General features: G+C 43.6%; 1 protein-coding gene across 3 annotated transcripts; it reads right to left on the bottom strand.

Annotated features, from left to right (window-relative positions):
• Positions 1-11,386: 11,386 nt before the first annotated feature.
• MICOS10 (mitochondrial contact site and cristae organizing system subunit 10) lies at positions 11,387-26,923 on the bottom strand. Of its 3 annotated transcripts, none has more exons than XM_054849303.1 (4): positions 26,803-26,900; positions 15,368-15,415; positions 14,673-14,782; positions 11,387-11,632 (listed from the first exon to the last, which is right to left on the bottom strand). In XM_054849303.1, the coding sequence occupies exons 1-4, from the start codon at positions 26,867-26,869 to the stop codon at positions 11,624-11,626; spliced, it is 234 nt and encodes a 77-aa protein (XP_054705278.1). In that variant the 5' UTR covers positions 26,870-26,900; the 3' UTR covers positions 11,387-11,623. The 3 variants fall into 3 exon arrangements, with proteins under 3 accessions (XP_054705278.1, XP_054705276.1, XP_054705277.1); XM_054849301.1 differs by lacking the exon at positions 26,803-26,900 and adding an exon at positions 26,126-26,321; XM_054849302.1 differs by having other exon boundaries at positions 11,387-14,782; positions 26,803-26,923.
• Positions 26,924-27,004: the final 81 nt, after the last annotated feature.

The following is a 27,004-nucleotide window of genomic DNA, read 5'->3' as shown; positions in this document are numbered from 1 at the left end:
CCCCGAGCAGCCCCAGGAAGAGCAGCAGCTCCCTCCGGCCCGCGTACAGCCGGAGAGACGAGCGCCGGAGCGTGGGAGCCCCGCGGAGCCCCGACGGGGCGGCCCCCAAACACCCACGGCCGGCGGGACTCGCAGCCCCCGGGCCGGGCACGGAGCTCACACCGGTCAGCACCGCCCGCCCTGGGCGATGAAGCCCCCGACAAGTGCTAAACACTAACGGGGTGAGCCCGCTGGCAACGCACGTCCGTCAAACCGACCTGGCTGTAAGAGTAAAGCTGTGTCTGAAGGTGATTGCCCTGCGCTTGCTCCTGCAGTGACATAAACACAGTCTGGATTTAGGAACGCAAACAGTTCCTACTTTAACATAATACTTGATAGGGAGTGCTTGGGGTAGAGTCCTAGCCCCAGTGAAGACTTTGGGAAAGTTCTCCAACACCGGAAAGGATGCTTTTATCTTCTTTTTTGTTTTTCCTTTCTTTTCCCTTCCTTTTCTTTCTTTCTCTCTTTTCCTCTCACCCTTTTCCATTAAAAATCTAACAGCCTAACACAATCCCAGTGAAACCCCATTCATCGCTATCTTTCAGTTACGATAATTGTCGGAGACCGGAAGGGCTCTGTTTCTGTAAAGGCACAATTAATCTAATAGAGGCCTCCACATTAAACACTGGCACGGCACTACCCAAATCCAAAGATACCTGTGAGGCTTGGATGGGCTCTGCTGGCTCCTGTTTGGGTGAAGATTTGCATAGAGATCAGAGAAGCAGGAAGAGGAGATGGTAAGAAAGCAACAGCCCTGAGAGAAGTGTTGGTCGTGCCCTGGCAGTAGTCCTGGGGAGAAGCGAGGAAAGCAAGCTTTGGAGCTGGGTGTTAGCTGAAGGAGGCTGGAGGCTGCAAGCGAAGGAACGTTTTCCTGCTGCTTGGTTGCTTCCAGCTCCAGGACAACAGGATTTTGTAAATAGGATGGCCAAAACCTGCTTCCATCATCGCTTTCTTATCCTGCTAGATGCAACCTACCTGGCCCCGAACTGTACCGGGCCAACAACAGACAAAGGAGCAGCCTTTCACCACGACCACATACCCCACTGGGAACCCAAACTCTGATCTCCGAGCGTCTTCACCCACTGCTGAACTTGGGCTTTTAACTAATCTCTCCCTGCTCCTCATGGCCAGCATGACCAGTGAGCTCCTGCCCAGGAGGCTATTTTAGTTGGAATAAAATAATGAGTGAAAGAGGAGACATCAGGGGCTTGGAAGCAAGTTTTCAGGTCTGTGAATAAATGATGAAAAATAAGATGCAGACACGACCAGCTACGAAGCAACAAACCATGGGCATTAAGGTGAAATTCAGCCAAGTGTACAGGCCCATGGTTCAGCATTTTGATGTTTTTTGTGGGATCCTCGGCACTGGGGTGTGATTACTCTGAGTGGAGCGCCAGGCTGCATGCAGCGATGCGAGCCAGCGTGCAGTTCATTCACTGCTTCCTACTATTCATTCGTGCTCCAGTTCTGTAAACAGCCAAACAGCAGAAAAGGGAAACACAGCAATCTGTGAATCTGGGGGTGGGGAGGCATGAGGAGCAGAGTTCAGGTTTTCTGGTGTCAGAAGAAACAGGCAGAGGTGCTGTGTGACAGAGCAGGCTGGCTGGAGGATGAAAGAAGCTGCCGAGAGGCTGTCAAAGCCCTGGGCCGACACTTTTCTCCTTCCTCTCTGGCAATGCAGTATCGCAGCCAGAACAAGGAGTGAAGACCTGATGCCTGCAGATGTCATTTGGACAGACACTGGCTCAGGCACGGACTAGAAGCAGCCGCTCCGCAGCTGGGAGCAGATGGGACGGAGACCAGGGAGGCAACGCCGGCAGGAAAGGAGCCGTCCTCACCGGTCAGGCCCCTAGCCAGGGTCGCTGGCTTCAGCAGCATTTTTAGACTCTTGCTCCACATCACCCCCTCGTTTACTGCTCTGGAGAGCTTGCTGCCTGCCCCTAAAACGCCCGTGCCAAACCACGCTGTTGTTTTCCCACCGAGCAGAGCAACACATGGGTTAGTACGACACAACTCTCTCACCTCCCGACGACAGCCCATTTCATCAGCCTGTTGTTTTCCACCACAGATAGACACCACGTGAAAACACAGGTAGGTGCACAGAGCCTTGCCCAAAATGTCCACACACCCACCTAGGTCTCTTCCCCCATAGCCCTCTCCCCTGCTGCTGGATCACCGAGGCTTTCGTGCACTGAGACACAGCAGAAACCCGCTCTCCGGTCTCCAGGAGCTTCCCTTCCTCGCCCGCTGTTGCTGTTTTGGGCCTGCTGACAAACACCCACAGTGCCAGGGGCTCCCCGCTTGTCAGGACAGGACTAGGAACTGTGGGCGTGAGAATTAAAAGGGTGTATTTGTAAGTTAAAAATAAAACTATTCCTTTTATTTGTGTCTTAACACAGATTCCAAGGCTCCCTGCCCATAGCTGGATGCTAGAAAACGCATGCGGGGAAAGGTAGCTGGGAAAGAAAGCGAGCGAGAGCGTGTGCATCCATGAAGGGCTGCAGGGAGCAATGAGGACGGAATTACCCTTCAACATCCCCACAGCTGGGCCCACGCTCCATCTCTCCCCCAGCGACTTGTGTTTTGTTCACCGTCCCCAAGACACACCACATCGGGTCCAAAGAAATGCTCTCAAGGGCTAAACTCCCTGGCATGACCCACGAGGGACTTGGGAGACTGACGCCTGGGTCTGCCATGGACTACCCTGCCCCATCTCACATCCGCCAATTTACTTCACCTCTCTGCGTCTCATTTGCAAAAGGGTACAAAAGCAGCTCCCTGGAATAAAGATGGCTCTTTATCAGCTCCCTTCTCTCATTGGACTGTCACCTGCTGCAGTTGAACTCCCACTTCTTGGTTCCTAAATAAGCCCTAAGACATCTCCAAGGTGACAGCTCAGGACCTCAAACTGCTGTGTGTAAGGGCATACGTGCCCGAGGTGAAGGGAGCAGTACTCATGCCAGGAGACGGAGGCAAACATTTTACTACTAAAAAAGCTGGGGGGTGATTTCCCATCACCATCTCAGGAAGATGAAGGGAAGGGACAGTCGTGGCAGGCAGGCTGCGAGGAACACCTCCCATCACTGCCAGCGTGCGACTCTCACATCTGTGCAGTTCCAGCACCCAAGAGCAAGGATGCTCTTAGTTCTTACGACTACCAGTCCTGGTTTTTTAAGATTTACCCGAAGCACGTGGGTACAACAGCACTCCACTGCTCATTCAGACCACCAGGTCAATCCACCCTCAGCTTAATAACACACACAGAGGTAAGGAGAGGCTAGAGAAGAAGCTTCAGCCACGGGAGGAACTTAGACCAGCAACAGTTTAGGATAACTGATTTGAGCTCTGTGCTGAATCCCTTTGTGTAGGCAAAGCGGAAAGGCACGAGTCCTAGTGGTAATTTGGCTAGCTGGCTTGAACTGCAAAGTCCAACTTGCCTGGCCATGCGTAGAAAGTGAGATTTAGGGACGGACCTGGCTGGCAGGGACTGTGCTTGGTAGTAAAGGCAAAGGATTTATCATAGAGCTCATTAGAAAACATCTGGGCTCAGCAAATGACCTGGAATGCGACTCGGCAGCGGGGCGCTCCTCTCTTCCCGAGTCCCGAGAATGTGAGCTCCCGCAGGGTAAGACTCGAGCCAGCTGTTTCCTCTAATCCCATCAGCCTTTCCTTCAACAGGGGTCCAAACGCTCGGTGAGCAGAAGAGAACGAGAAAGTCCCGTTCCCTCCCCTTGGTGATTGGGATTAGTGGTTTCTCTGTAGTGCCGTGCCAATGCATTTTGGGGCCCTGGGGCAGCAGTAAAAAAAATGTACCCCTCCCATCTCCGAGCAAGTCCAAGTGCGTTTAATCGCTTTATTTTCCACCTTGCCCAATCGCTCCCCGCTCCCAGGCACTCCAGGCCCCTTCGTCCCTCCCTCTCTCGCTTCCCCAGCAACTCAGGTCATGTAAAATCCTTCTCCTATTCAGTTCATGTCTGCAGGGGCAGTTTCTATCAGGGAGGGCTGGGAAGAAGCTGTTTGGCTTCATTTGCAGGTGCCCTCTTCCCTACGAGTTCAAACAGTTTCTTTCTTTCTACTTCAAAAATACCACTTTCCTCTGACTCCATTACAACCGGCTAAATCCCCTCTGATAACCATCTTATTTTCTGCTGCACAACTTCCCCCTGCTGCAATCACTCAGAACCTCTTATTATATTAATTATTTTTCTTGCAGCACTGCCTGAAGTCCCCAGCCAAGCTCAGGGCCTCATCACAATAGGTGCTTGTATGTGTTTAGTGACAGTTCTGGCACCAAAGCGCCTACAAACTGTCAACCAGCGGTACAAACTTAGAACATACACATGTGTGCAGGGAACATTTTGCACATTACTGAAAGGAAACCAGCACCCGCCTGAAATGGGGTGACTCAGCCCAGAGCAATATTGCACTGCTGTTGCATAGGAAGAGGCTCATGCACAAACTCTCTGGCCTTAAAGAGAAGGACCCAAAATCAGAAGTCTCAAAATGCCAGTTTCTGAAGTCCTGCTACTGCAAGAGAGAGTCAGCATTTTTTAACTTAGGGTAACAGAGAAAAAAAGAATGTATCTATGTATTTGCTAACAGATTAAAATCCTCTGCTCCCACTCCCCCCACCTTACAGAAGACAAATGCAAATATAATCCTTAAGGTGATAACATGATTTTCATATTTTAAAGGGTGTGGTTCATAAAATCATAGAAATGTGGGACCCTGAGAAATCTGCTTTCATTGCCTCCCTCTCCTCCTGCCCTGAAGCAGGATTGTGATTTTTTAGTTTGTGAAGCAGATAATACTATTGCAGCTGACGAGGAACTGAATAAAACTGGTCAGGAATCGTAGCTTATCCCTGCTATCTTGAATGTGCTGAGACATCCGTGCTAGCACTGGACCAATTCTTCATCATTCTGTTTTTAATTTTGGTACCAGGGACTGCCTCAGTGGCTGCTCCAATATGTGATAAGAGTTCACACTGAAGCCTCAGTTAAATGATTATAGGCTCATCCTGTGCTCAGAGGAGTCACAATGACCTTCTCTTTCTCTGCCAGCCCACCTCTATTTATACCTAATATGGGTATAAAATCCACAACTTAGCAGATACTAGAGCCTCCCACAAACGTGTCACCTACTAGGATGCTCTCAAAGATTTACGGGAATTACTTCTCAGGCCTCGAAAGAACCCAGTAAATTCATTTTCTCTGTTCTGTCTGACGTGGTGCAGATAGCAGGAGTACGCGGACTTTCCCATACAGTCCTTCCAGTGCACCTCTGGTCCCAGCCTGCAAACACTCCTGCAGTTCCAGCCCCAGGCTTCTACCCATCATTCAAAGATGCATTTATTGACATATGAAATACCCCAACTCTCGACAGATTATCTACGAAACCATGTAACCTTCAGAGAGAATTAAACAAAAACCAGGCCCCGTGCCCAGAAAAAGGAGAGGGGGGAAGCACATCAACCATTCCCTCAAACAAAACCAAGGAAAACAGCCCAAAAGGGAGGAGCTGGAAGAACAAAGCAGCAAGGATCGGCACAGAAAGAGGTTGTCTTACATCTGAGAACCACATCTTCAGGGAGTGTCTAACAAACAGGGGCCTTGAGCTAAAAAAATTCTGCATGTAGTTCATACTAGATTAAGCCATGGGACAAAGAGCAGGAACACTGCAGGCAACCTTTATGGCCTTAGAAGTTTAACAGAATTTATGGCCAACAAGAACAGTTAGACCATCTGATATGAATCCATGTGTGTTACAGGTCATTTGATTTCACTCAGTCACTCCCAGGTGGAGCACAGTAACTTGCATTTAAGACATCAAGAGTTGAAAAATCCACCCCTTCCTCTACTAGCTTATCCCAGTATCTCCGCTTATAATCCCGTGCCTCACTGCTCGTCTGCATGGGTCAAGCTTTGGCCTCGAGCCATTGCTTCTCCTGATGCCTCTCCCTGTTAGCAGCAAACCCTTCAGTTCCTGGGTTTTCTGTAACCCCTAAGTCCTTGTGATTAGCATTTGTTGTACCTGGATGTCAAACTTCACATTTGACTAGATCAAAATCTACATTGCTCTACTTTTTCACTTACATAGCATCCCACCAAATAGCAATTGTTCATCTGTCACCATTTTTATATTTACTTCCAGATAATTAATGAAAATTGCAGATAATACAAAGCATTATACTGACTCCTGAGAGAGACACGGCATCCACAGACCCCACAGCACCATTGTTTTGCAAATCAGACATGGGGCCATCAGCACATGAAATGATTTTCTTCTCCTGTGGCCTCAGTCAACCTTTAAAAGAGGCTGCTAAAGAGAGAGATTGCACAACCCACAGCAACCTTCAGCCTATGCCTCTTTTCCCCTTACTCCACTGATAACTACAGCCCTTTCTCCTTTATTGCACCTTGTCCTGGAGAGGAGGCGCAGGAGTATGGTGACAGAGAAGCAGGTGACCGGAAGAAATGAAAGGGTGGCTAAGAAAGTGTAGAAACACTCCCTTTCCACAGCACACCTCTACCTTGTCTGAAAAGCTCACCTTCCACAGCACACCTTTACCTTGTTCTTCCAGCATCTTCAAAGAGCAGAAGCCAAAGTATTTTGTGACTTGTGGAGTGGGATTCAATCCAGTGCAGATGGGCAGTGAACTGTGGGGTCCCAGAATATATGCTAGCTGACTGTACAGAGCTGAATTTTACCTGGGAACGAAGTAGGTCTTAAAGCCATGACCAAGTGGAGAGAGCATCACCATTTCCTTTTTACGGGGAGAAAACTGAGGTGCTGTCTATCACAACTGGACTCCTAAATTCTCAAGGAATGCATGGCTCATGGGATTAGTAATGGTTTTGGGGTAAGCTCTTAGTCACTGCTAACAACTTCAAGTGGAGGAAGAATACCCTCTAAAACTTCTAAAAAGAAACACTCCTTCATAAAACAGGAGATTTATGAACTGAATTGGAACTGATAAGGACATGACCTTTTGTAGGAAGGGGCGTACACTCCTCACCCAGAGCTGCAGTCTTCACAAGCACTACCAATAAAGACTATAGATGAAGAGTGATTTATTAGTCACCAACAACTTTCTCAGCATCTTTATAAGCTACAGGAGGTGGGTATCCACCACCACAAGGAACATCCAGCTCTAAATAGCCAGCAATGCTATACAGCTAAGTGCTGACAGCCAGAAGTCACAAGAGAAACAGCGATCCACAGCTGAATTTCCATAAACTATGTTCCCATTTAGTTTCAATCTCAGTTAAGCATTTCACTGTGGGTGGGCTATAGGCTGGACTCTCAGAGCAGCGAAGAGACAGTACGCATTGCATACAGCTGCCTACTGGAGCTGGCGTGCCAAAATTTGCACCCGTCCCATTTACAAAGGCATGGGCGGGGTGGGAGACAAGGAAAAAGTTTGTTTCTTTCTTACTGTCGGGATGTGTGTGGTATGGGGGGAAAAGCAACAAACTCCAGCCAGCTCAGAGCGAAAGGAAGGGTCAGCAATGCCTCACTGATTCAGAACACTGCTGAAAAAAGTGGTTTTCCTAGCAGGTCAGTGATTGTATGTTCCCCAGCTCTGCCACTAGCCTTTCCCTTCTAGCTGAAGCCCAAGAGCTATACCTTGTGGTAGATCACTACCACGACAACCACAGTCTCCTTTAGTCCACACTGGCACCCACTTCTTGCGTTTGCAAACATACACCTCTGTGATTTCTTTTGCGTTGCTCCAAAAACTCGGAGGGAACACAATAAAAATATCTGGAAAACCAATTCCTTCTCCTTTGGAGAATCATCTGTGTGAACCCTCTAGAACAGCTGAGTTACTCTGCTGTGTTTCCACTACTGGAATGATAGTGGCTCCTCGATATCCTCCATCTTGATCTGTTACCTATGTTCATATTTAAGGTAGAACTACTAAGGTAGTGACCATCTTCTGGTATTATGCTTATGTTACACCTAACACAGCAGTGTCCTATTCCATGAGATGCCAAAAACTAGTAATACATTTCAATACTTTCTCTCCTTATCAGATTCAGATTTACACCACAGCCAATATTGAGGATCTCAGTGGTTTACACCTATTAGTGATTCTATCAGCAATCACCTGCTGGACAATAAAACAGGATTTCCAACTTAGCAGATATATACCATTAAGAATTTGGAGCAATTTGAGGATAGCAAGTGGTTGCAGAACATACCCTTCTGCAGTCTCCCAGACTATGAAGTAGGTAGCCTTCCCCTGAGACTCCATGACCTGCCAAGTAAAAAAACAGTCAGAAAGGACCGGCTGATCGAATCAATGGCTCAGGGCTCAATCAGAGTCCCAGCTGCGTGCCACATTCCCTCTAAGACTTATCACTGACATTGGCTACAGCTTCTCCCATCTTTAAAATGGGAATTATAAAGCTTTCTACCTCCCTTAATCCCATCTGTTTAGTTTGTAAATTCTCCAGGGCAGAGACTGGTTTTTATTTGTGTGTACAGCACCACATACAGCAAGGTCCTGATCTTGGCTGAGGCTCCTAGGCATGATTGAAATACAAAGAAATGACGGTATCTTGATCAAACATGAACTCAGATAAACAATAGAAAAGCAGCTTGATATTTTTTTTCCTGCAGTCTCTGCTTTTCCATGACTTGTTTATTCATCTCAAAGCCTCAGCAGACATCTAATCAAGCTGTTAAGAGTCAGATTTGTGGCCAGTCAAGCACTTAGGGAGTTGTTAAATGTTCAAAACCAGTTCTAGTCAGCAAACAGCTGCTTCTTTTTTTTTTTTCATTTTTCCTTCTCCTAGGTAGCAGTATGATTTCTTTACTCACTGTATACTCACCATTTTCCTATTAAAATTGATACAGTAACTTCTCCACTAAAAGGTCTCATTAAGTTTTGGGTAGGGACACCTGACTTTTTTAGGCCTATCTTGTTTGCACTTTTTGGTACTGATCCAAATCACACTACAGTTAGACGAAGCAATGATTTCAGCAGGCTTAAGAAAGAAGGAAAAATGTGATAGTTTCCAGATGAGTGTATTATACTAAATTTAACATGCCTTTTGGTACTTAGAATTTCCACTTTTCCCCCTTCCATTTATGTAATTAGAAATCAAGCAGCAGGAAACCATTCCTATTCCAACCTCAGTTGGGAACAGTATGGTCTCGTTCCCAAGGAGGGAAACAGGAGACTCGTCCTCGCGAAGAGATATTTTGCACAGCTTACATGGACAGGTTCAAAAATAGGTTTTGAATAATACAACTTTAATTAAACCAAAACAAATACAGGGCAATTATGTGCTAGTTATATATGCATATATATATGTATCTCAACACAAACAAGAAGCAGCAAGGCAGCTGTGAAAAAAAAAAAAAATTAAGTTCTTACCCCATTTAAAGAGCAGTGACAAAATTTAAGTTCCACTTTTTAGAGTAAAATTGTGCAATTTTTCCACACTCACCCTAGTGAATTTTGTATTGAACATTTGTTCTGATTATTCTCATGCTAGCAATAAATGACACATTGTGAATGGGTATCTACAAGAGTACCCTCTGAGTTCCAGGGCCAGAAGAACCACTTGATCATGGGTCACAGTAGATCACATTAAGTGAGAATTAACTCTGGGAAGTTGTATTTGAACTAAAGCAGAGCATAGCAGGGCAGGACAACTCATTACCAGGGACACTAAATAAAAAGAGAACCCATCATCATGGCCCAAATGAGACAGCACTAGCTAAAGCTTTTTCTGCACATTGACATTTGTTATATTCAGAGTGTTTTACTGCTTTTGGTTCTCCTGTTTCTTACCCAGGTTGATGCTCTTCTCTCCAGCTGAACCCACTGGCATACCAGACTGCCAGCATCGCAACACACACACAAACTCAATATAAACACTTTCCAAACCACAGAGGAGCTATGGCTCCAAAGTACATAGTTCAAATTAAAAATTGGGGCCAGATAAAATGATTCAAAATTGGGAAGAAAGAAAGAGATCCTGTTTCCAATAAGCTGTTTTGACCTGACTGATGAATGCAGTCCGGCAAGGGAGAAGGTGGAAAAACAAGGACATGCTCAAGCAATGGTCCTGGATGGTATCATGCTTTGACAGTCTTTAATGCTGCTCTGGCATTAAAGCTATTTTATTTCACAAGTCCATTGCTCTAGGCGAGCTCTTCATCGTCTGTTGACTCTGGGCACAGCTCAACATGTTTCTTCAGTGTGCAAGATCCACACACGAGTGCCCAGGGGGATGGGGGGGTGCAGGACTGCTGCAGCACCCAGACCAAATCTCAGTCCCATTGCGCAGTAAGATAAAGAGTTTCTCAAGCTCTCTCAACTCAGAAGACTGCCCCTCAGTCCATCCCCTTCCTTTTTTGGCATGGTTTAAAAAACAAATATTGTGCAACTTGTTTTCCATTGTGTTTTCCTTTCTGGAGAGGAATTTTTTTGTAACTCTTCCATCTGCCAGTGCTCACCGAGCAGCAGAACAGGCTTTCACTAAAGGAAAGCGCCGTGTCAATCCATGCCATTCACTTTGTTTCGGGAGATATGCATATACGTCTAGTGTTACATGGACAACATGCAGCAAGCATGGGAGAAAGAAAAGAGGTCCTTGAGAGCCATCTCAATAGCTAGAAAATTGAGGCTGAGCAAAGAAGCGGTAAAGATGACCTCTTGAGTCAGGAGAAGAGCAGCAGACCACATGCCAACAAAGTAATTACAAGGACTGGGGTAAATGTAAAGTAGAGGGGAGTACTTGGACCAGCGACCTGCCAAGGTAATAAAGAGCTTTAAATATTTGTGACCCATTCCCAGACACTGAAACCTATATGTTCTCCCACAGAAGAGGGGTGAAAAAACAATCAACCTAAAAGGTAAGCTCAGAGCCAGATGGCATGTGCATCTGTTTAATTCGCCCACTATACTGAGGAAGTTTCAAACTTGGGTCATTCTGTGACTCAAAGCTACAAGAAACAGCACTGCCTTACTGCATCAGTCACACAGTTAGGGTTTGCCCTTTTGGATTCTGTTGCTTTGGAGAGGACAAAATTCCAATTTTAAAGGGCAACTGTACAAACAGGACATAGGAGTATTTATATTCCTCTCCAAACACCGGGACAAGCAACAGGGGTCTAGTGGGTGATTTATGAGGTGGGAATGCTTCTTTGAACTCCATGTTAGATGGGGGTTGCCTTTCAAGAGTGGAGAGGAACATACGACGGCTGTCTTTTCTGAAGAACTCTCACAGTGGCTTTTACCCAGGTGGTCACAGCTGCTAGGTACTCAAAATGAAGTCCTCTCCTTCCATTCCCTCTCTCTCACCCACATACAAAGTCAACACACCAGAGAAGGCCATTTTTCTTTTATTTATTTCCCAGAAGAGCTCTTCCTTGCACTTTCCAGACACGATACAAAACAAGCAACAGAACCTTGTTTCATGTACGGAAACAGTTTGTTGGAGTATAAAGAGTTACTGGTGATCGTTACTGAAGAATGTTGGCTTATTCCAGGGGCACTTCAGTATTCCTGAGGAATAATCATTGATTTCTCCTTCCTTCCCACTGGGATAGTCTTAGTCATTAGTCACTGTTCCTGTAAAGCAAGAAGGCTTATATTATTAAAAAGCCATTTGGGTTCCTTACATGGAAGGTGCTGCACGATGTAAAGCAAGCCACTTAGCTTTGTAACATTTCCAGAAGGTAGGCTAACATTTCCATCCTTCACTACACTGAGGAGCTGAGCATGGAGAAGTTAAGCAGCTATTTTCATACCAGAAGCATGCCGTGTTTTCATGCATATAAGCCTCCGCTCTGATAAAATGGGTACTTCAAAAAAACCCAACATTATTGTTCAAGTTAACTACACGCAGATTGAATAGAAATCAGATAGAAATCAAAGCCACAAAGGGCAGGAGGAAAGGCTTGTTGCCAAACTTCTTGTATTGTTGCACATCAATATAATCCACACTGCAATCAAAGTACAGGGTTGTGGTTTTTTGGGTGATAAATAATACAGGCTAAATAACCTGAAAAATATGATACTTTCCATTTTGCAAGGAAACCTTAGGCCACGTAATTCTCAGCCATACCGTTTTAAGCCTTGAAATAATTGCTAGATGTCGATTTTAAATTCAGCTGAAATCACGGTTACATCCACTTGATCAAATTACTTAAAAAGCCCTCAGAATCTTATGACCACAAATTAGAACTTCTCTGCATTTTAAGTAGTCTCTAGATGAACGGCTCTTGCATTGGTGTTAGCGATTCACGATCAACTTACTAACCCAAAGGATGGGCAGTGTGATGATCCAAGTTACAGCTAGAAAAGCTGCAAAACTGCTTTGCAATCTCCTGATTATTTGGTACCGTCAGGGTTCTCTGTCCTCACTCATTCTCACTTAGGATTCAGAATTAAGAACTTGATGCTGAAGAATCACGAATCCTGACTATATAAAGCCCCCAGTAACCTGGTCTGACCTCATAGCTGACACTGGTTTGAGATCAGACTAGATGACCTCCTTGACGTCCTTTCCAACTTGAGTCATCCTGTGATCCTATGAACTTGATGTGTTCGGAAAACTAGAAATAATTTTGTTCAAGCTAATCTGTGTTGCATTTCTCTCTCTCTTAATAAAGCTGATTTTCTCACAGAATCTCACATTTTGACAAGCTAGCATGTGAACAGAAACTCAGTTTTGTAAAGGAAATCCTATAGAGTTTAGTTACAACAGTATTTTCTAGGAAAAAAACAGATGAGTGATAATGCGACAATATTTTCCATGCTCCTAACCAACAGAAATGAAATAATTTTGTTGTAATAACCCTGGAGCCATTATCCATGACACGACATTTTGGAGAGAATTAATGACATTAACTATTAGATGGCTTCATCCGCGTCTTCCCTCTCTCACCATGTTCAGCCTCTTTGTGCCAGAGAAAGCTAGTGGAGACAGTGCACTGGAAACTATTTGTCTAGTCTTGTGCCATGCAGGCAGCTGCGCTTCTTCTGTGAAGTGTCCTTTCAATTACCTCATGCTTCGAAGGACCACCCTTGCTCCAGAGCACAGATTAGTCCTTAATCCAAACAAAATCCCTTACTAGGCTGACCTGAAAGTCAGTTTTCTGTTACCCAACATCCCTAGTAACAAGCATCCTTGGATGAATAATGGGCTCTCAGCCCATGTGAACAGAGCATTTGCCGTTCACGTGAAGCCACAGACATGTCATTCCAGTTTCTTTTTGGAGACATAACTTGGAGGAATACCTTCAGGATGGTGTGGAAAGCTAACACGTTTTGATGTGAACAAATCTGGACAGAAGAGTCATGCACAGACTTTTGATTCTGGGCCATAGCTGGCAACGTTGGACCAGCTGCATCTAAGTGACAGTTTCTCCATCTTGCTATCCAAAATTTTTTATTCTGAAGAAATTGTTCAAGAATCTTGTTATTGTTTCCCTTTCTTTACAGGCAGCTGAAGATAGTATTTGTGAACAGGTATGTCTGGTAGGGCTGCAGAAGGCTGGCGAAAGCTCATCTGCCAGTAACTCTAAGGAGGACTGGACTCAACTTTCAGCTCTAGATGCATCAGAAAAAAAGCCTAAAACCACCTTCAGGCCTCCTTCATTAGGCAGACAAGCGATACAGGGGCAATTTTTGCATTCTGTGTACTTGCCATGAAAAGCTCCTGGCAGAATATTTTACCTCATAATTTTTGAAGTGCTAAAATAACTTAAATATGTCCTGGTGGATGCCTCTCCACTGGTATCAGTGAAACGTTTTTAGCAGTATATGGCTTTGTGGATCCAAAATATGCACACACGCACCTTCTTTTTTTCCAGATGCCAAAATGATAAATTGCCATAAGAACAGCCCCAACTTTTACATGTGAAGAAATAAAGAATATATTAATGGAGTCAGTTTGCGGACTTAGTGCACTGTAGGCAGTTTGCGAGTGTACAAATGGTTCCTGCTAAGTTATCTATTTTTAAATATTTTATCTCAGCATGGTCAATGAAAATACTGAACTTATTTAAATTATCCTCTTCAAAACTATTTAAAGCGTACAATTTCTTGAGACTAATTATTACACTACTATCCAGCCAAGGAGCCACAAAACTTACAAGTGATTAGTGTTTTCATGTTGAAAAAAACCCAACAACAAACTAACCAAAAAAAACCCCACAGAAAATTAAAGATCTGCTTCCACAGGCACATCTACCTGACATGCCTGATGTGACTTTCAGTTTCTTCCTAGGTCATCTCTTTCAAAGTCTGAAGACAGAATCTTACCGTTAGTTTAGTTTTTCAGCTTTTCTAGCATGTATTTTTATTGTATGTGTTTTCAGGTCGTGGGAAAGCCTACCTGCAGGATCTGTTAAACTAATTTTGTGTATTCAGTCTGGTAAGCTTACTGCTAAACAAACCAGACATTAAAAACTTCTCAAGAGCAGGGGACAGACTCACCCCTGCTTCGGCAACACAAGTTTCTTCTTACTAGTGCTCTTTTGGGAAAGGCAGAGGAACAGCCATTTAAATGGTGTCTAGATGTACCATTTAAATGGTGTCTAGTTGTACCATTTAATGCTAATTTATAAACAGTTACCAATCAATAGTAACTAATACTGGTACTTACTTTTACAAATTTACCATGGAGAAGATATGGAGACTGGAAGTCATGTTGACAATTGGAATAAGCCATTCCTAACCCCATCCCCGACCCAAAAGCAATAGGCCATGTCTTTCCTGTGGGGGAAGGCAAGCAGAGAGGAAAAGTTAAAGTCAAGAAGAGGCGTTCGTTTCAATAAAGAATAAATTACTGAAAGATGCCTATTAGGAATTTTCAAGTTCTACGACTCCTAAAATCGGCTAAAAAACAGACCACTTCAGAAGAACAACAAGAGTATATAGAAATATATTTAGAATTTAACGGTGAGCAATTTCTGAATTCAAGATATTACTGAGTATTATTCTGTTACCAAAGCATAACTAAAAAAGAATTTAGATCAGTTTTAAAACCCTGGCAAGACTGGCATAAACTGATGTCTAGACACATAGCTCCAGTAATTTGGCTCAGGGTTTCCTGCAATTCCAAAATTTGAGCTGAGCACAGTAGGAGCTTAGAGAGATGCCGCGTGTAACAACCTCTTTACACAACAGTTAAAAGTTCAGGTAGCTCCATTTCAACTGAAAAGACACGACCATTAATGAAAGAATTGGTCTAACATGCTGAATAATTTTTACATGCCTCAAAGATTCTTGGTTTTAAACTGCACCTACAAGAGACAGAAATTAGGAAACTGGGCAGTTGAGATACCGTGATATACTTACTTTTGAAGAAGATGACTGAGAAAACAATTCCTAATCCAAATCCAGCACCTGTAAGAAGAAATGCAGTGAGTGAGAACTAAGATAAAGCAAAGTAATGGAAAATTATTTAGTTCTTTATAGTAATTCTTTGTTCCTACTCAGGAATATCAGACTACATGTTATTTCAGCACACCAAACAAAAATGTTCTTAAATAGCAATTTGGGGGGGGGGGGGAGGGGAATCATTCTTATGTTCTTAAGTAACTGTAAGCAGATAATTCAGATTAGAATCCCAACATACACAAGTACATCATCAGAAAGATTTGGGAAATAAAACAGACTTTCATCCCAGGGAAAGTTACTGAATTTATGTCACCATCTACAATGTGGAATTAAGATTTATTTGGCTCATTGTCAGCAAATGAGAAACACTTAAATGAAAACTTATTGTGTCCTTGAGCTTTAGATTTTGCAGATGAATATCTTATTGTATTTCGTTTATCTCACTACTTTAACTACTTCAATGTGTGTCCTGAGGGCAGCAAAACTTTGATGCTTTGTGTTACCCTATACCTTGCAAAAAAAAGCTCCAGGCTGCTTATCTTTCACATCCACAACATTCATTATGGAGCATATTTAAACACCTTAGGAATGAATGACTTTTCACATCCTTATACTATATATAGAAATAACTGCAGCAGTTGAAAAAAAAAAATCCAGCACCATTAAAAAACTCAGCTGGCACATTTAAAAATAATTTTTGCTTTCCTTGGAAGGTGTGCTTATGATTTTCTGCAAGAAGTCAGGCAAGTCTGAAAAACTCCTCTCATGACTCAATAAATATAACAGTGAAACCTTCGAGCTCAGTGGGTAAATTCTACCTTTAATTATATCCACTCAAGACAAGAATTTTAGATAAGGCGCAGAAGTACTAGTTTAAAAAAAAGGAGAAAAAAAAAAAATCAGTCATGCATATGCTCAAAATACCTAACAGTTTCAGGTTTATTTTGCAGCAAACACATCCTGTTACGGGTTTCAATTCTCTCCTTTCAATACAAGAAATCTAACTTAAATATAATGAGTTTTATTAATTAAAAGACATACTTTTTTTTCTTAAATATTCCTAAAAGCTTGTGATCCTTATTAAAGCTCCTGTTGAACGCATTACTAAGTGGGTTGAGTCCAGAACAATGCCAAAGAATCCTATACCCTCTTGGCGTATAGGAGTACGTTTCTTTTTTTTTTTTTTCCTAAGTTTCCTTCTGCTCTTTAAACCTTTTTCCTTGCAAAAAGTGTACTAATGGTAGCTCCCATTGAGGCACAGATTATTGAAACAATACTCATTGCACTCCCTAGTAAATTAACTAAGCACTCCACACTTTTAATTGATTAAAACCCCTTGAATATTAGAACAGAGATGACTGAAGAGATGATCTGAGCAAACCCCCTTATGTTTACTCTGCTGTTAGGACTTCACCACATGTATTTACTGAGTTGGTTTTGAAAACTTTTCATTTTACCTTAGATTTTCAATTGTGATAGAGGTAACTACTTTACCAGGTCATTACAACTTTAGAGTAGGCTTACAAAACATGCAACTGCAGGGAAGAACTTTGCCTGCCTGCCAAGTGGTCCTGACATAACTCCCCCAGACATTTTAGAAACCGAGCATTTTGCAGAAGGTCAGGTTTTCACTCTAATCATTTGCACAGCTAAGGGAAAGTCTCAGTTCTTCAGATGTCTGGTCAGAGCTTCAGGCTTTTTCTGCATTTCAGACAGTAAGAGATACACTACTTGGAGCATCTCATATAAACAGCTAACTACTCATACCGTGTCACCGACTGGCATTTCTATGCAGACTGGAAGAGACATCATGCATTGCTAAGAGCAGCAGTTCATCCGTGCTAATTCCTCCTCTCCCCCTCCCCAAGTAGGGCCTTCCTTCTGTACCTTTGCTATAATACAGCTGGTGTTGGCTCTCGCAGAATGTTTATGCTATTAAGGATAATGACTATCTTCAAGAATTCATCCAACGGACAACTGTTTGGCCCTCTGACCCGACTCCCTCTGCCAGTCTTTTCCTACAATACGTAGTTATGCTGCCTTTTTTTTTTTTGTTTTGGGCTGTTGTACTGTAGATCTGAAAAGGACTTTCTGGAGGTAATTACTTTCCGTTCAGACAGCACTAGGCGTTGTTTGAACTGTCCGGTTCAGAAGGCCTGTCATGCAGTGAGTGATACTGGTCCTATGCTTCCTGTCCAAAAAAAATCCCCTGTGCCAATCCAAACAGTTTAGCTAATCAATGAGAAATGATTTACAGGATGACAAATTCTGCATCATCTCAATGCACAGCCCAGGCAGTTTCTAATGTCACCACATTTTCCACGTTACTAGTCAAACCCACATTCTTCTTACCAGCGTGGTGGTAAACTGCTTACTTTCTTGTCTTAAGAAAAGTCTGCATTAAGGAAGCAGCTATCGTTAATACAGTTTCTCTCCATCTACTTCCAGACATCGTCATTATCTTGTAATCTCTTTACCTCCTTCAGATGCTCTCTCACATTACACCCCCATTTGTACAGGCTCCACACAGATGCCATCAATGCTGCTTCCTGTTGGCCATGGGGCAAGCTACAGGATACACTTAAAGGTGAAAAATTTATTATTTCTGCCAACTGCCATTCAGCCTAAGCCTAAAACAAAACCTAGGTCTTCCCCCACACTAATACCCAACACCACTGTTAAGCAGATGTGGTCCAGCATGACTGACTTGTTAAGACAGAATGGTCTTTCCTAAGAAAGCTTTTTTCTGAAGTAGTGATAAGCCTGGTTCTAGGGAAGGGAATCTTCTTTTTCAGGAAAATGTAGAGTGTCAATTTTAGACACCCTGTTCCAGCAGGAAGGGGACTACAGTGGCTGATTAGTTTAAAAAGATGATGGGAAGGTATCTAGGGCCTTGCTTTAAGTACTGAAAATGCTACAGAGACATGGAGAGATTTGACAGCTAATGTTTTTTTGTTTTCTCTATAAGAGCGCAACTTGAGAAACAAAGCCAAAAAAGTACCTTAGCGTCCCTCATCCCAAAGGCAGGCCATTTCACTCCTTTTCTTACTGAGGAAGGGACTACAGTCTATGCTGAAAATTGCTGCTGATCCCAACGAGATATGCTCTGATCTGCCCCCTCACGTCAGCCAGTGCATATACAGCGTTTGCTCTTTTCTACTTGGTTTTAACATTTAAGCACTGGTTTTAACTTAAAACCAGAAGCTTTAGCTACATTTAATTTCCTAGCCCGTCTGGTTAAGAACCTATTTCTGCGGATAGTTTGTCACTCATCTTCATTCCACTAGAAAGTATTTGTGGTTATGTGGTCATTTCCTGCGTCTCCAGGACCAAGGGGGAGCTAAACCATCTTGTCTTGGAAGCAAAGTAACACGTTTCACTTTAATTCTATATAAAGTTACACCAGAGATAAACAATGGCAGAGCTGTTGATGAGTTTTACAGGTTTAAGTTCTCACATGCTCAATTTCCTTTTAAAGAGGCAACATGTTGCTTCAAAGAGCCTCCCACCTGAGCAGGGGACACTCAGTCTACAGCTGTTTCTACTAAAGATCAGCACCTCTAGGCCAGGCTTTAACTTCATAACAATAAAACATGAAAGGTTTATCTTACAATAAAAACAAACGAACATGGAAAAGCTAAGGGTTTGATCCACGCCGGGCACATTTTCCCTCCCTTTCTTGCATGACAGACTCTTTGGAGGAAAAGGCCACAGGAAAGAGTACAATGCATTTTTCACCTCCTCTGACAGTTTAAAATGTTTAACTAGAAAAACAGTCTCTTCCACCCTACATCTATCACTTCAGCTTAAACTCATTTACAGTCAGTGTCAACAGGGGACAGGACAGTTCTGTGGACATCTTATTCCCGCTCCCCAACAAGTGTCCCAGCCGTACAGACCAGCACAGCCACACGGAATTGGTATTAGGCAGAAAGCCCAGTCTCCAAAACTTTTTCATTCTACTTTTTTGGCTCATACACCTTCCAAGAAAAATGTCACGGTACCTCAAATCAATCTAACACACAGAAGAGCACGTGCCGTATACCCAACAGGACATCATAAAAGTGTCTCGGTGAGAAACACAAATCTTCAGGATGGGCTCCTGCCCCATAAGAACATCTGGGAAAAGCTTTTTCTATAAATTTAGTCAACAGTCCCTCCAACAGCGATACTACATGGTTCTTTCCTAGGCTACCCAAGTAGCTATGGGCTGAAGCAGCTATTAAGACTGCCACACCTAGATACACTTTTTTCAATAGCTTGAAACTTAAAATAGAAGGATTAAAATATGCTTGTTGACATCTGGCAAATGTGTTGCCATTACTACAGCAGCTGGAAGTTTTTAAATTACTTAATAGTTTTCTTTTTGTCATCAGATAATTTTTCTCTGCCATTCCTCACACACAAATACAAAATACGGAGCTTCAGCCTCCTCTCCTTCAGATTCTGTTATTTTACAATTAAAATAACTAAATGATTGAAATAAAAATGAAGAAGTAGCTCCTGGAAGATAACTTCTTGTTCTAGGAAAACAGCAACCACTCTGTACAGACAAGACTCTCTAAAATAGGTCAGGGACTTGTCCCAACAGAGAAGATTTATTCCCAGCTAGAAAGACAGCTTCCATTAAGATCAAGAAAAAAATCTATCGAGCTCGGTTAGCTTCTCTCTAGGCAACAGAGAGCTGCAGCAACAGCTTCAAGGTCCAACAGCAGATCTCATCCACAGGCTTGATGCACTGGAAGTTTCAAATGAGCATCAGCTCAGTCCAGCACTAAAAATTGCTTTACGTAAGGAAATACCAAAGAAAAGTCAAGATCTTCATAGCACACAAAAATCCCAAGCAACTCTCAAACTATATTCTCCCTCCTGCTGTAGGGTGTCCCGTCCTGCACCCCTTCAATCCCACTCTGACAAGATACATAGACAATTGTTTTGCAAAAATGGGGAGGAGAGCCTTCTTCATACACCAGGGCCTTCATAGGGCAGCACTCAGCACCAGTTAGAAATCCGAGACCATGAAATCACTTATTTTCACAGAGAATTAATTTTAAGCAGACGCTTAGCAAGGTCTTTCCTGGCAGGAATCAGATTTTCTTCAAACACCAACTTTGAAGCTTTTATTCTCATCTCCCCTGTTGTGTGGACTGTTTACATAGCAGACAGAAAAATGAGCAAGGACATTAGAAGAAAACATAATGAAACTATATACCAAGTACTCAAGGAAGAAACAGGAAGAAAAGTGTGTTTTGTTTTCTTCTAGCACTTGACTGTAGTAACACAGAATACTTGGAATGACAGAATATAAATATCCAAATACCATTATAATACAAAAATCCCGACATGCTTTCAGGGGCCGCCTTCACCCTTAAGCACTCCTGCAGTTCAACCGCTGCCCAAAGGCCAACCTTAGATAAACATCAGCGCTTTTGCAGATGGACACACAGCAGCAGGAAGTATCACTGTTAGCCCGTGATCTCCCAAGCAGTCACAGCAATAGTCTCCTAGCCAGACTAGAAACTTTTCATCTCCACTCTGGTGAATAAGATGGTGAGATGAGAGGGCACGTGCATTTCATCTCTCTTTTAAAAGGGGAAGGGGAGAAGAGTGGAAGCTGATCTTTGAATAGATGCCACAACAAAGGATCTCATCAATATTGCATCAAGCTTTTAGACAAAAATCAGGGTTGCACTCATTTTAGAAACACATATATAAGAAATCAGCAAGATACTCATAATATGGAAAATACACCGCTGACAGAAAACTCTACCTTGTCTTACTGAACTAAAATCTTTGACTAATGAAAACAATAGCATTGCTAAAAAGAAAAGTTTTGCTGGAGTACACACATCCACATTTACGGCTTTTGCAAGCCTAACTTATGAGGGTTGGCAATCATGCTTCTTCACACCCATTCGACGTAGGTTGACCCAGCTAAGAAATAGAGGCCATTTAGAGCAAGAAGTGTTATGGTGGCATCTCACCAGCAGAAATGATAAGGAAAGAAGCCTGACCCTTCTCAAATCTCTCACTATCAATTTATTATCATCAAGGATGTGCCAGCAGCCCTGAAAAGATTTTCTCAGAGAGCCCAATCTGATATAACAAAGAACAAAGAGCTGTTCCCACCTACTGCTGTACCATCTCAAGGACTAAAGGAGCAGTTTAGAATATCACTTGGCTAGAGTCCCCTTCCCCTGGACAGTGTCACGGTGTGCCACCTCCCAAAGCAGGTACAGCTGGCATCTTACCAACACGTTAATGCAGAGGACAAGGAAGTCAATGCACTTTGAATTCATTTCCAGCAGAGATCTTACGTAGTCTGAGGTTTTAAATGGCTGCACTATCAGATGGATGTCACAGCTCTTCTTTCAGGTTTTCTTGCACACCAGAAGCATTGCCAAGAGCAGGCTGGAACAAGGGTCAAGCAGGGCCTCCCCCAGCATCGCGCTCAGCTTCGGTTAGTGAGCTGATCGGGCGCATCTAGGCAGGGCAGAGTTTCCTGACTCAGTCGGGTGGCCAGTCAAGAGGAACAGCAGGATACAATGCAGTTAGGAGAAAAGATTCCTAAAGATTTTCCTGTCTTTTTCTTCCAAAAGAAGATACTAGCCCCTTAATTTGTAGATGGTCATTGTATTCAGAACTCTGCTAACAACATAACTAAATATTGCTGTTAGATTTTTGACTAAAAGCCTATTCTCGGAACAGCATTTGTCCACCTCTTCCAAAGAAAACATTTTTTCGTTGGCTGTATTGCCTCCCTGCACAGCCTAAGCCGTAAGTAGTTAATATTTATACTATTTGGTCTGCTACAAGATACAACTAGTAGAATTGGATCTTCTCCTGTACGACAAAGGAAAATAACTCGGGGTTACAAACAAATCTCACATAACAATGCAGTTGTGTGCTCGCAAAATATTCGTATTCTCCAGTATTAAGAACAAAATCCCAAACGAAGACAAGTCTTTTGACCTGGTAGCTAAGATTGGATGGCCACATTACAATTGCCAAGCAAAAAAACCCACTTTGAAACAGGAATTTCAGGATTTTTGTATATTTAGAGAAAGTCTAATCCAGTTTTCAGAAAGTATAATCATGTTTTATCATTATATAGACTGACTTTATCCTATTCATAACCATGTGAAGGATTATTTAAAAATACTGACATTGCAATCCATACAATGATTCTTTTTGAAATATTCAATCTGTGGAATGACACAAACAATACAATTTCACCCTTGCCATTAACAGAAACTGCTATTTAAGCAGGCCACATGATGCAAGCCAGAAGAAAACATCTAACAGTTGCAGGAAAATTGAAAGGGCCCTTTTCTCTTAAAAAAATTCCTATTAAATGGAAATTAGAAGTGTTTTATTTTCAGATGTCAAAACAGAGGATTAAAGGAAAATGAACATTAATACACTGGGTTATTTACAAGCTTCCAGGCTGAGTTTTGGTAAAACACAGACATACATCAAAACATTTGTCTCCTGCAAAAAAATGAACTTCAGTACAGCAACTTAACACACCAGCCAAGAAGAGAACGGCTTTCCTTCGATTACCTTTCAATATCAAATTATAGTGTACAACTCATTTAAAAGCACAACAGTTTCAAAACAAAATAAGACACACAGGCACACAGATCTCCCTTCCCTTACACACTTACTCTTTATTGCTTCCCTGTTCCCTGGAAACGGCATATAATAATAATTTGTCCAAAATTATAGCCTCACAGAGAAAAACACCAACTCTGTCAGTCCTTCATGAGTAATTGTCTTTCCAAATAAACAGGCATGAACTATCAATCAGTTAAACAAACAAACCAACCCTTTAAACAGGGTCTGAAGGTGGTAGGATGTGAGAAGACCACAATAATATTTACTTCCCCATTCCTTCTCAGCAGAGCTCTACTGATAAAAAGGAAGAAAAGGTTGTGAAGGCTGGAGACAACACAGGAGTCTATAAAGCTTTGCAAGTTGGGAAGAAAAAGCAAGCCACTGTAGTTTGATTTTCCTTCCTCACACAGGAAACAAGCAACTTCTCTGATGGGTAAGAAAAACCAGCATCAGGAAGACAGGACAGAAAGTTAAATTATTTGAATGACTGCACAGGTGACAAGTCTTCAGAACAGTGCGAAGCTGGAGGCAGCATGATCTGGATCGCCCATCAGAGAAACTGCCTGGTCAGCCAAGAAAGCACAACCCAGCCCACTACACACACAAAACACTGACTACAGCTAGATTTTGAAAGGCAAGGGGAACAAAAATACGTCCTCATCATTAGCAACACAAATAAGTATCAGTCCTAATGAAAAGGAGGAGAGCACATAAACTCCACGTAACAATGTTTCGATGTTTTGTGCAGGCACACAGAGGTTTACGGAACATAACTCTCTGAAATTAAACACTGTCTTAACAACGCCTGACAACGTATTCTGTTTTGAGCTAACAGGAAGGAGGTTTAATACTGAATTACAAGATGCACACAGGTAGCGACCAAGAGGTCAAAAATATAATACAGCTTTTCAAAAGCTGTAACATAAGATAAATATATTTTTTGGACATTTTAGTGGCAGGAGATCAAATTTCTTCCAGGAGCCTGATCTCCAACTAAAACAGTACAGCATAACTACAAACAACACAGACAACTACAAATACACTGGCTTACGCAACTGTAGTGGAAAGCCTGACCAACTAATACAAGGCAGGACAGGCTGCACAGCCCCCAGCTACTATTTAAAAACATACTATTGCTAATAAAGTCATCCTGATAGCTGCTACCTCCCCTTCTCACTCTCTTCGGTTTCCCACGTCCCTCCAGCCCTCAAATTAATCCACAGGATTTATCTGTCTCTACAGCTCTCACAGACACTGGAAAACTGTCACGCGTGCAAGGCTTCAGAAATTCAGTGCTTTCCTTTATTTACAGGGTCTGGAATGGGAAAACACAGGACTAATCCCAATGTTTGTTTTTCCCCAGCCATTGGCTGGAAAGATCTCTCTTGCAACAGCACTCAGGAAGGATGTAAAGGAGCGTACGGGAAGGAAACTGTGGCCACCAAAAAGAAAAGTCCAACAAAGAAGTGAGGGTTTGGTAAACCTCTATATCCCACATAACAAGCAACAAAATTCTCCAGTGAAAAACTTTTATTTATTTTCTTTCTTTCCAGTATAACAACTGTCCTTCATAGTTTATTGGAAACTACAGCAAACACCGCAATAATATTACAAAAACAATCATCACAACCACACAGGTTTTTAAAGTCCCTGCAGAGAAAACAATCATTTCCACTGAGATAGTCTGAGAATGTTTGTGTTATCAGCACTGAGTTAACAGTTTGCATAGCTAGGCCACCAACTCACTTCACATTTAAAGGCCATCATCATCTTCAGTCATAAAAAACTGGAGCATGAAGCAACTTCTGGGTAGTTCTGACTTCCAAAGTTCATACCGAGTCATTTGTTGCTAATACCATGGAGGAGGTTGCCAGCACAGCTGCTTCAGTTACTGGATCAATCGTAAAAGCACACAAAACAGAAAAATGCTATCACACATGAAGAGAAACATGTGTCCATGGCCATCACACTGGGTTTAGTGCTAAGGATAAAATTAAGGATCTGCAGCCCATGTGCCTTTTTTGGGCAATCTAATGAAAAACATGAACTGTACTGAGACCTCTACTCAATGCCATCATGAAGCTAACACTGGGAATCCTTGGTCTAGAGCACTAGTGCAGAAAATCTAAGCACATTTTCTTTCTTCTGTTGCCACTTTAGGATGGAAGAAAACACCAAATTAAAACAAAAGGCCTGCTGAAGAGACATGCTGCATTACAATCAGCCCTGTATCCACTTCTTTCAGCCTCCCAGAGAGACCTTCCATGTACAGGATTCCTACATGTACATGTACAGCTGCAGCATGGAACAAGTTCTTGTTTATAATTTGGCATACTTAATATTTTATGATAAAGAAACCAATGCTACGGAAACATAAACATATCTGGATATGTTTGTCAGACAAACCTGAATAGAATTTCATAAGGCAAAACATTGCTCTGGAGCACTTGACACTTTTCAAAGGCCTGCTATAAACAATGGAAGTTTCAGTTTACTTAAAATTATTAAACATCTTTTCTAATGGAAAAGTATTAGGCAACTAAAACCCTGAGTTCCTCATCAGCTTTCAAGCATAAGACCACTACAGCAACAAGAAATAAACATTCACATTTCTCAGATATTATTTATGGATCTAAAAGAGGCTTCTGCACCAACATGGAATGCATACCTTTTGTGTCAGATACTTCACTTCTTGCTCTATACATTACATTTAAAGATTTGTTTTGGCATACACATTTCATAAACCCACAACCTCTGTCTAGTCGATTTGCCAGCCTGTCACACGAAGAGCACTGAACTGCGCATACACAATTATGATCACTCACAAAACTCACAGTTTGAAGTGAAATGTTATGAATGGTTTGTTGCAGAGCTGAAGCACTGCAGGCATGTGCAGAGCCCTAACCTTAAGGACAAATAAACGTGGAAGAAAACCAACAGAACTGTTCTCCTACTTAAAGAAACAGCACAGCTGCCTGCAGGGTTGGGACGCGGGACGGAAAGCTTCTCAATGTCAAACTGCACACACAGTACTAAGTAACACATGCCAAAGCTATCACCGTGTCACACTGCGTATTGCTTTTAATAAACACAGCCCACCTCGTACACTGAGTGATGTGAACAGGTCTGCAGAAACAGATTTTGAAAACCAAGCCGTCGTCACAGCAAAACTAAAGGCGGGCAAGGTCGTGGCACTGAAGGACCCGGTTATGCCTACCCGGGACCCATTCATTCAGGGCAGCAGCGTCCCGCTGGCCGCGGAGCTCAAGGCAGAGGGAGATTTCCCACGGAAGCCTCGCATCTTCAACAGAGGGAGTAACCAGAGGTCAAAAACGACCCTCCACTAATGGATCGCGGGTAAGACGAGGCCGGGTCGGGGAGAAGAGCCCCGGGGCGGCGGTGGGAGCGGGCCCAGCGGGGGTCCATGCCCGCGGCCAAGGTCACCTTGCCAGGCCTGGGGCCGCCCGGCTCCCTCCCGCCGCGCCGGTCCCCGACCCCCGGGGGCAGCGCTGCCCTGCGCTGAGGGCGGAGCCGCAGTACGACCCGCCGCCCCGCCCGGTCCCACAGCGCGGCGAGGCGAGGCCGCTGCCGCACTAGACCGGGCTCGGAGTGGCGAGAGGCACCAGGCCTCACAGGGCCCTTCCTCACCGGGCCCGGCCGCACCTCAGGGCCGGGCGGACGGACGGACGGCGGCCCTCCCAACCCCGGGGCGCCCGGCCGGCCGCCACCGCCCCTCCCCGGGTCCTCCCCCTCCGCCCTGCCCTCCCCGCCCTTACCCAGCTTGACGGCGGAGTCCGCTAGACACCGGTCCCACTTCCTGCCCAGCTCGCCCTCCGACGCCATCTTGGCCGTCCCCTCCCACCTCAGGCCGTGCCCTCGCCTCCTCCCCCGCGCAACTCTCGCGAGATCTTCCGGCGCGGGTAAGCGGCGAGCGCCAGATCTCGCGAGATTTCCCCCCGGTCCGGCCGCCGTTGCCAA

Source organism: Grus americana, chromosome 21 (assembly GCF_028858705.1).
Source record: "Grus americana isolate bGruAme1 chromosome 21, bGruAme1.mat, whole genome shotgun sequence".
Lineage (NCBI taxonomy): Eukaryota > Metazoa > Chordata > Aves > Gruiformes > Gruidae > Grus > Grus americana.
The sequence above is the reverse complement of the archived record's forward strand: the minus strand, read 5'-3'. Positions and strand labels throughout refer to the sequence as shown.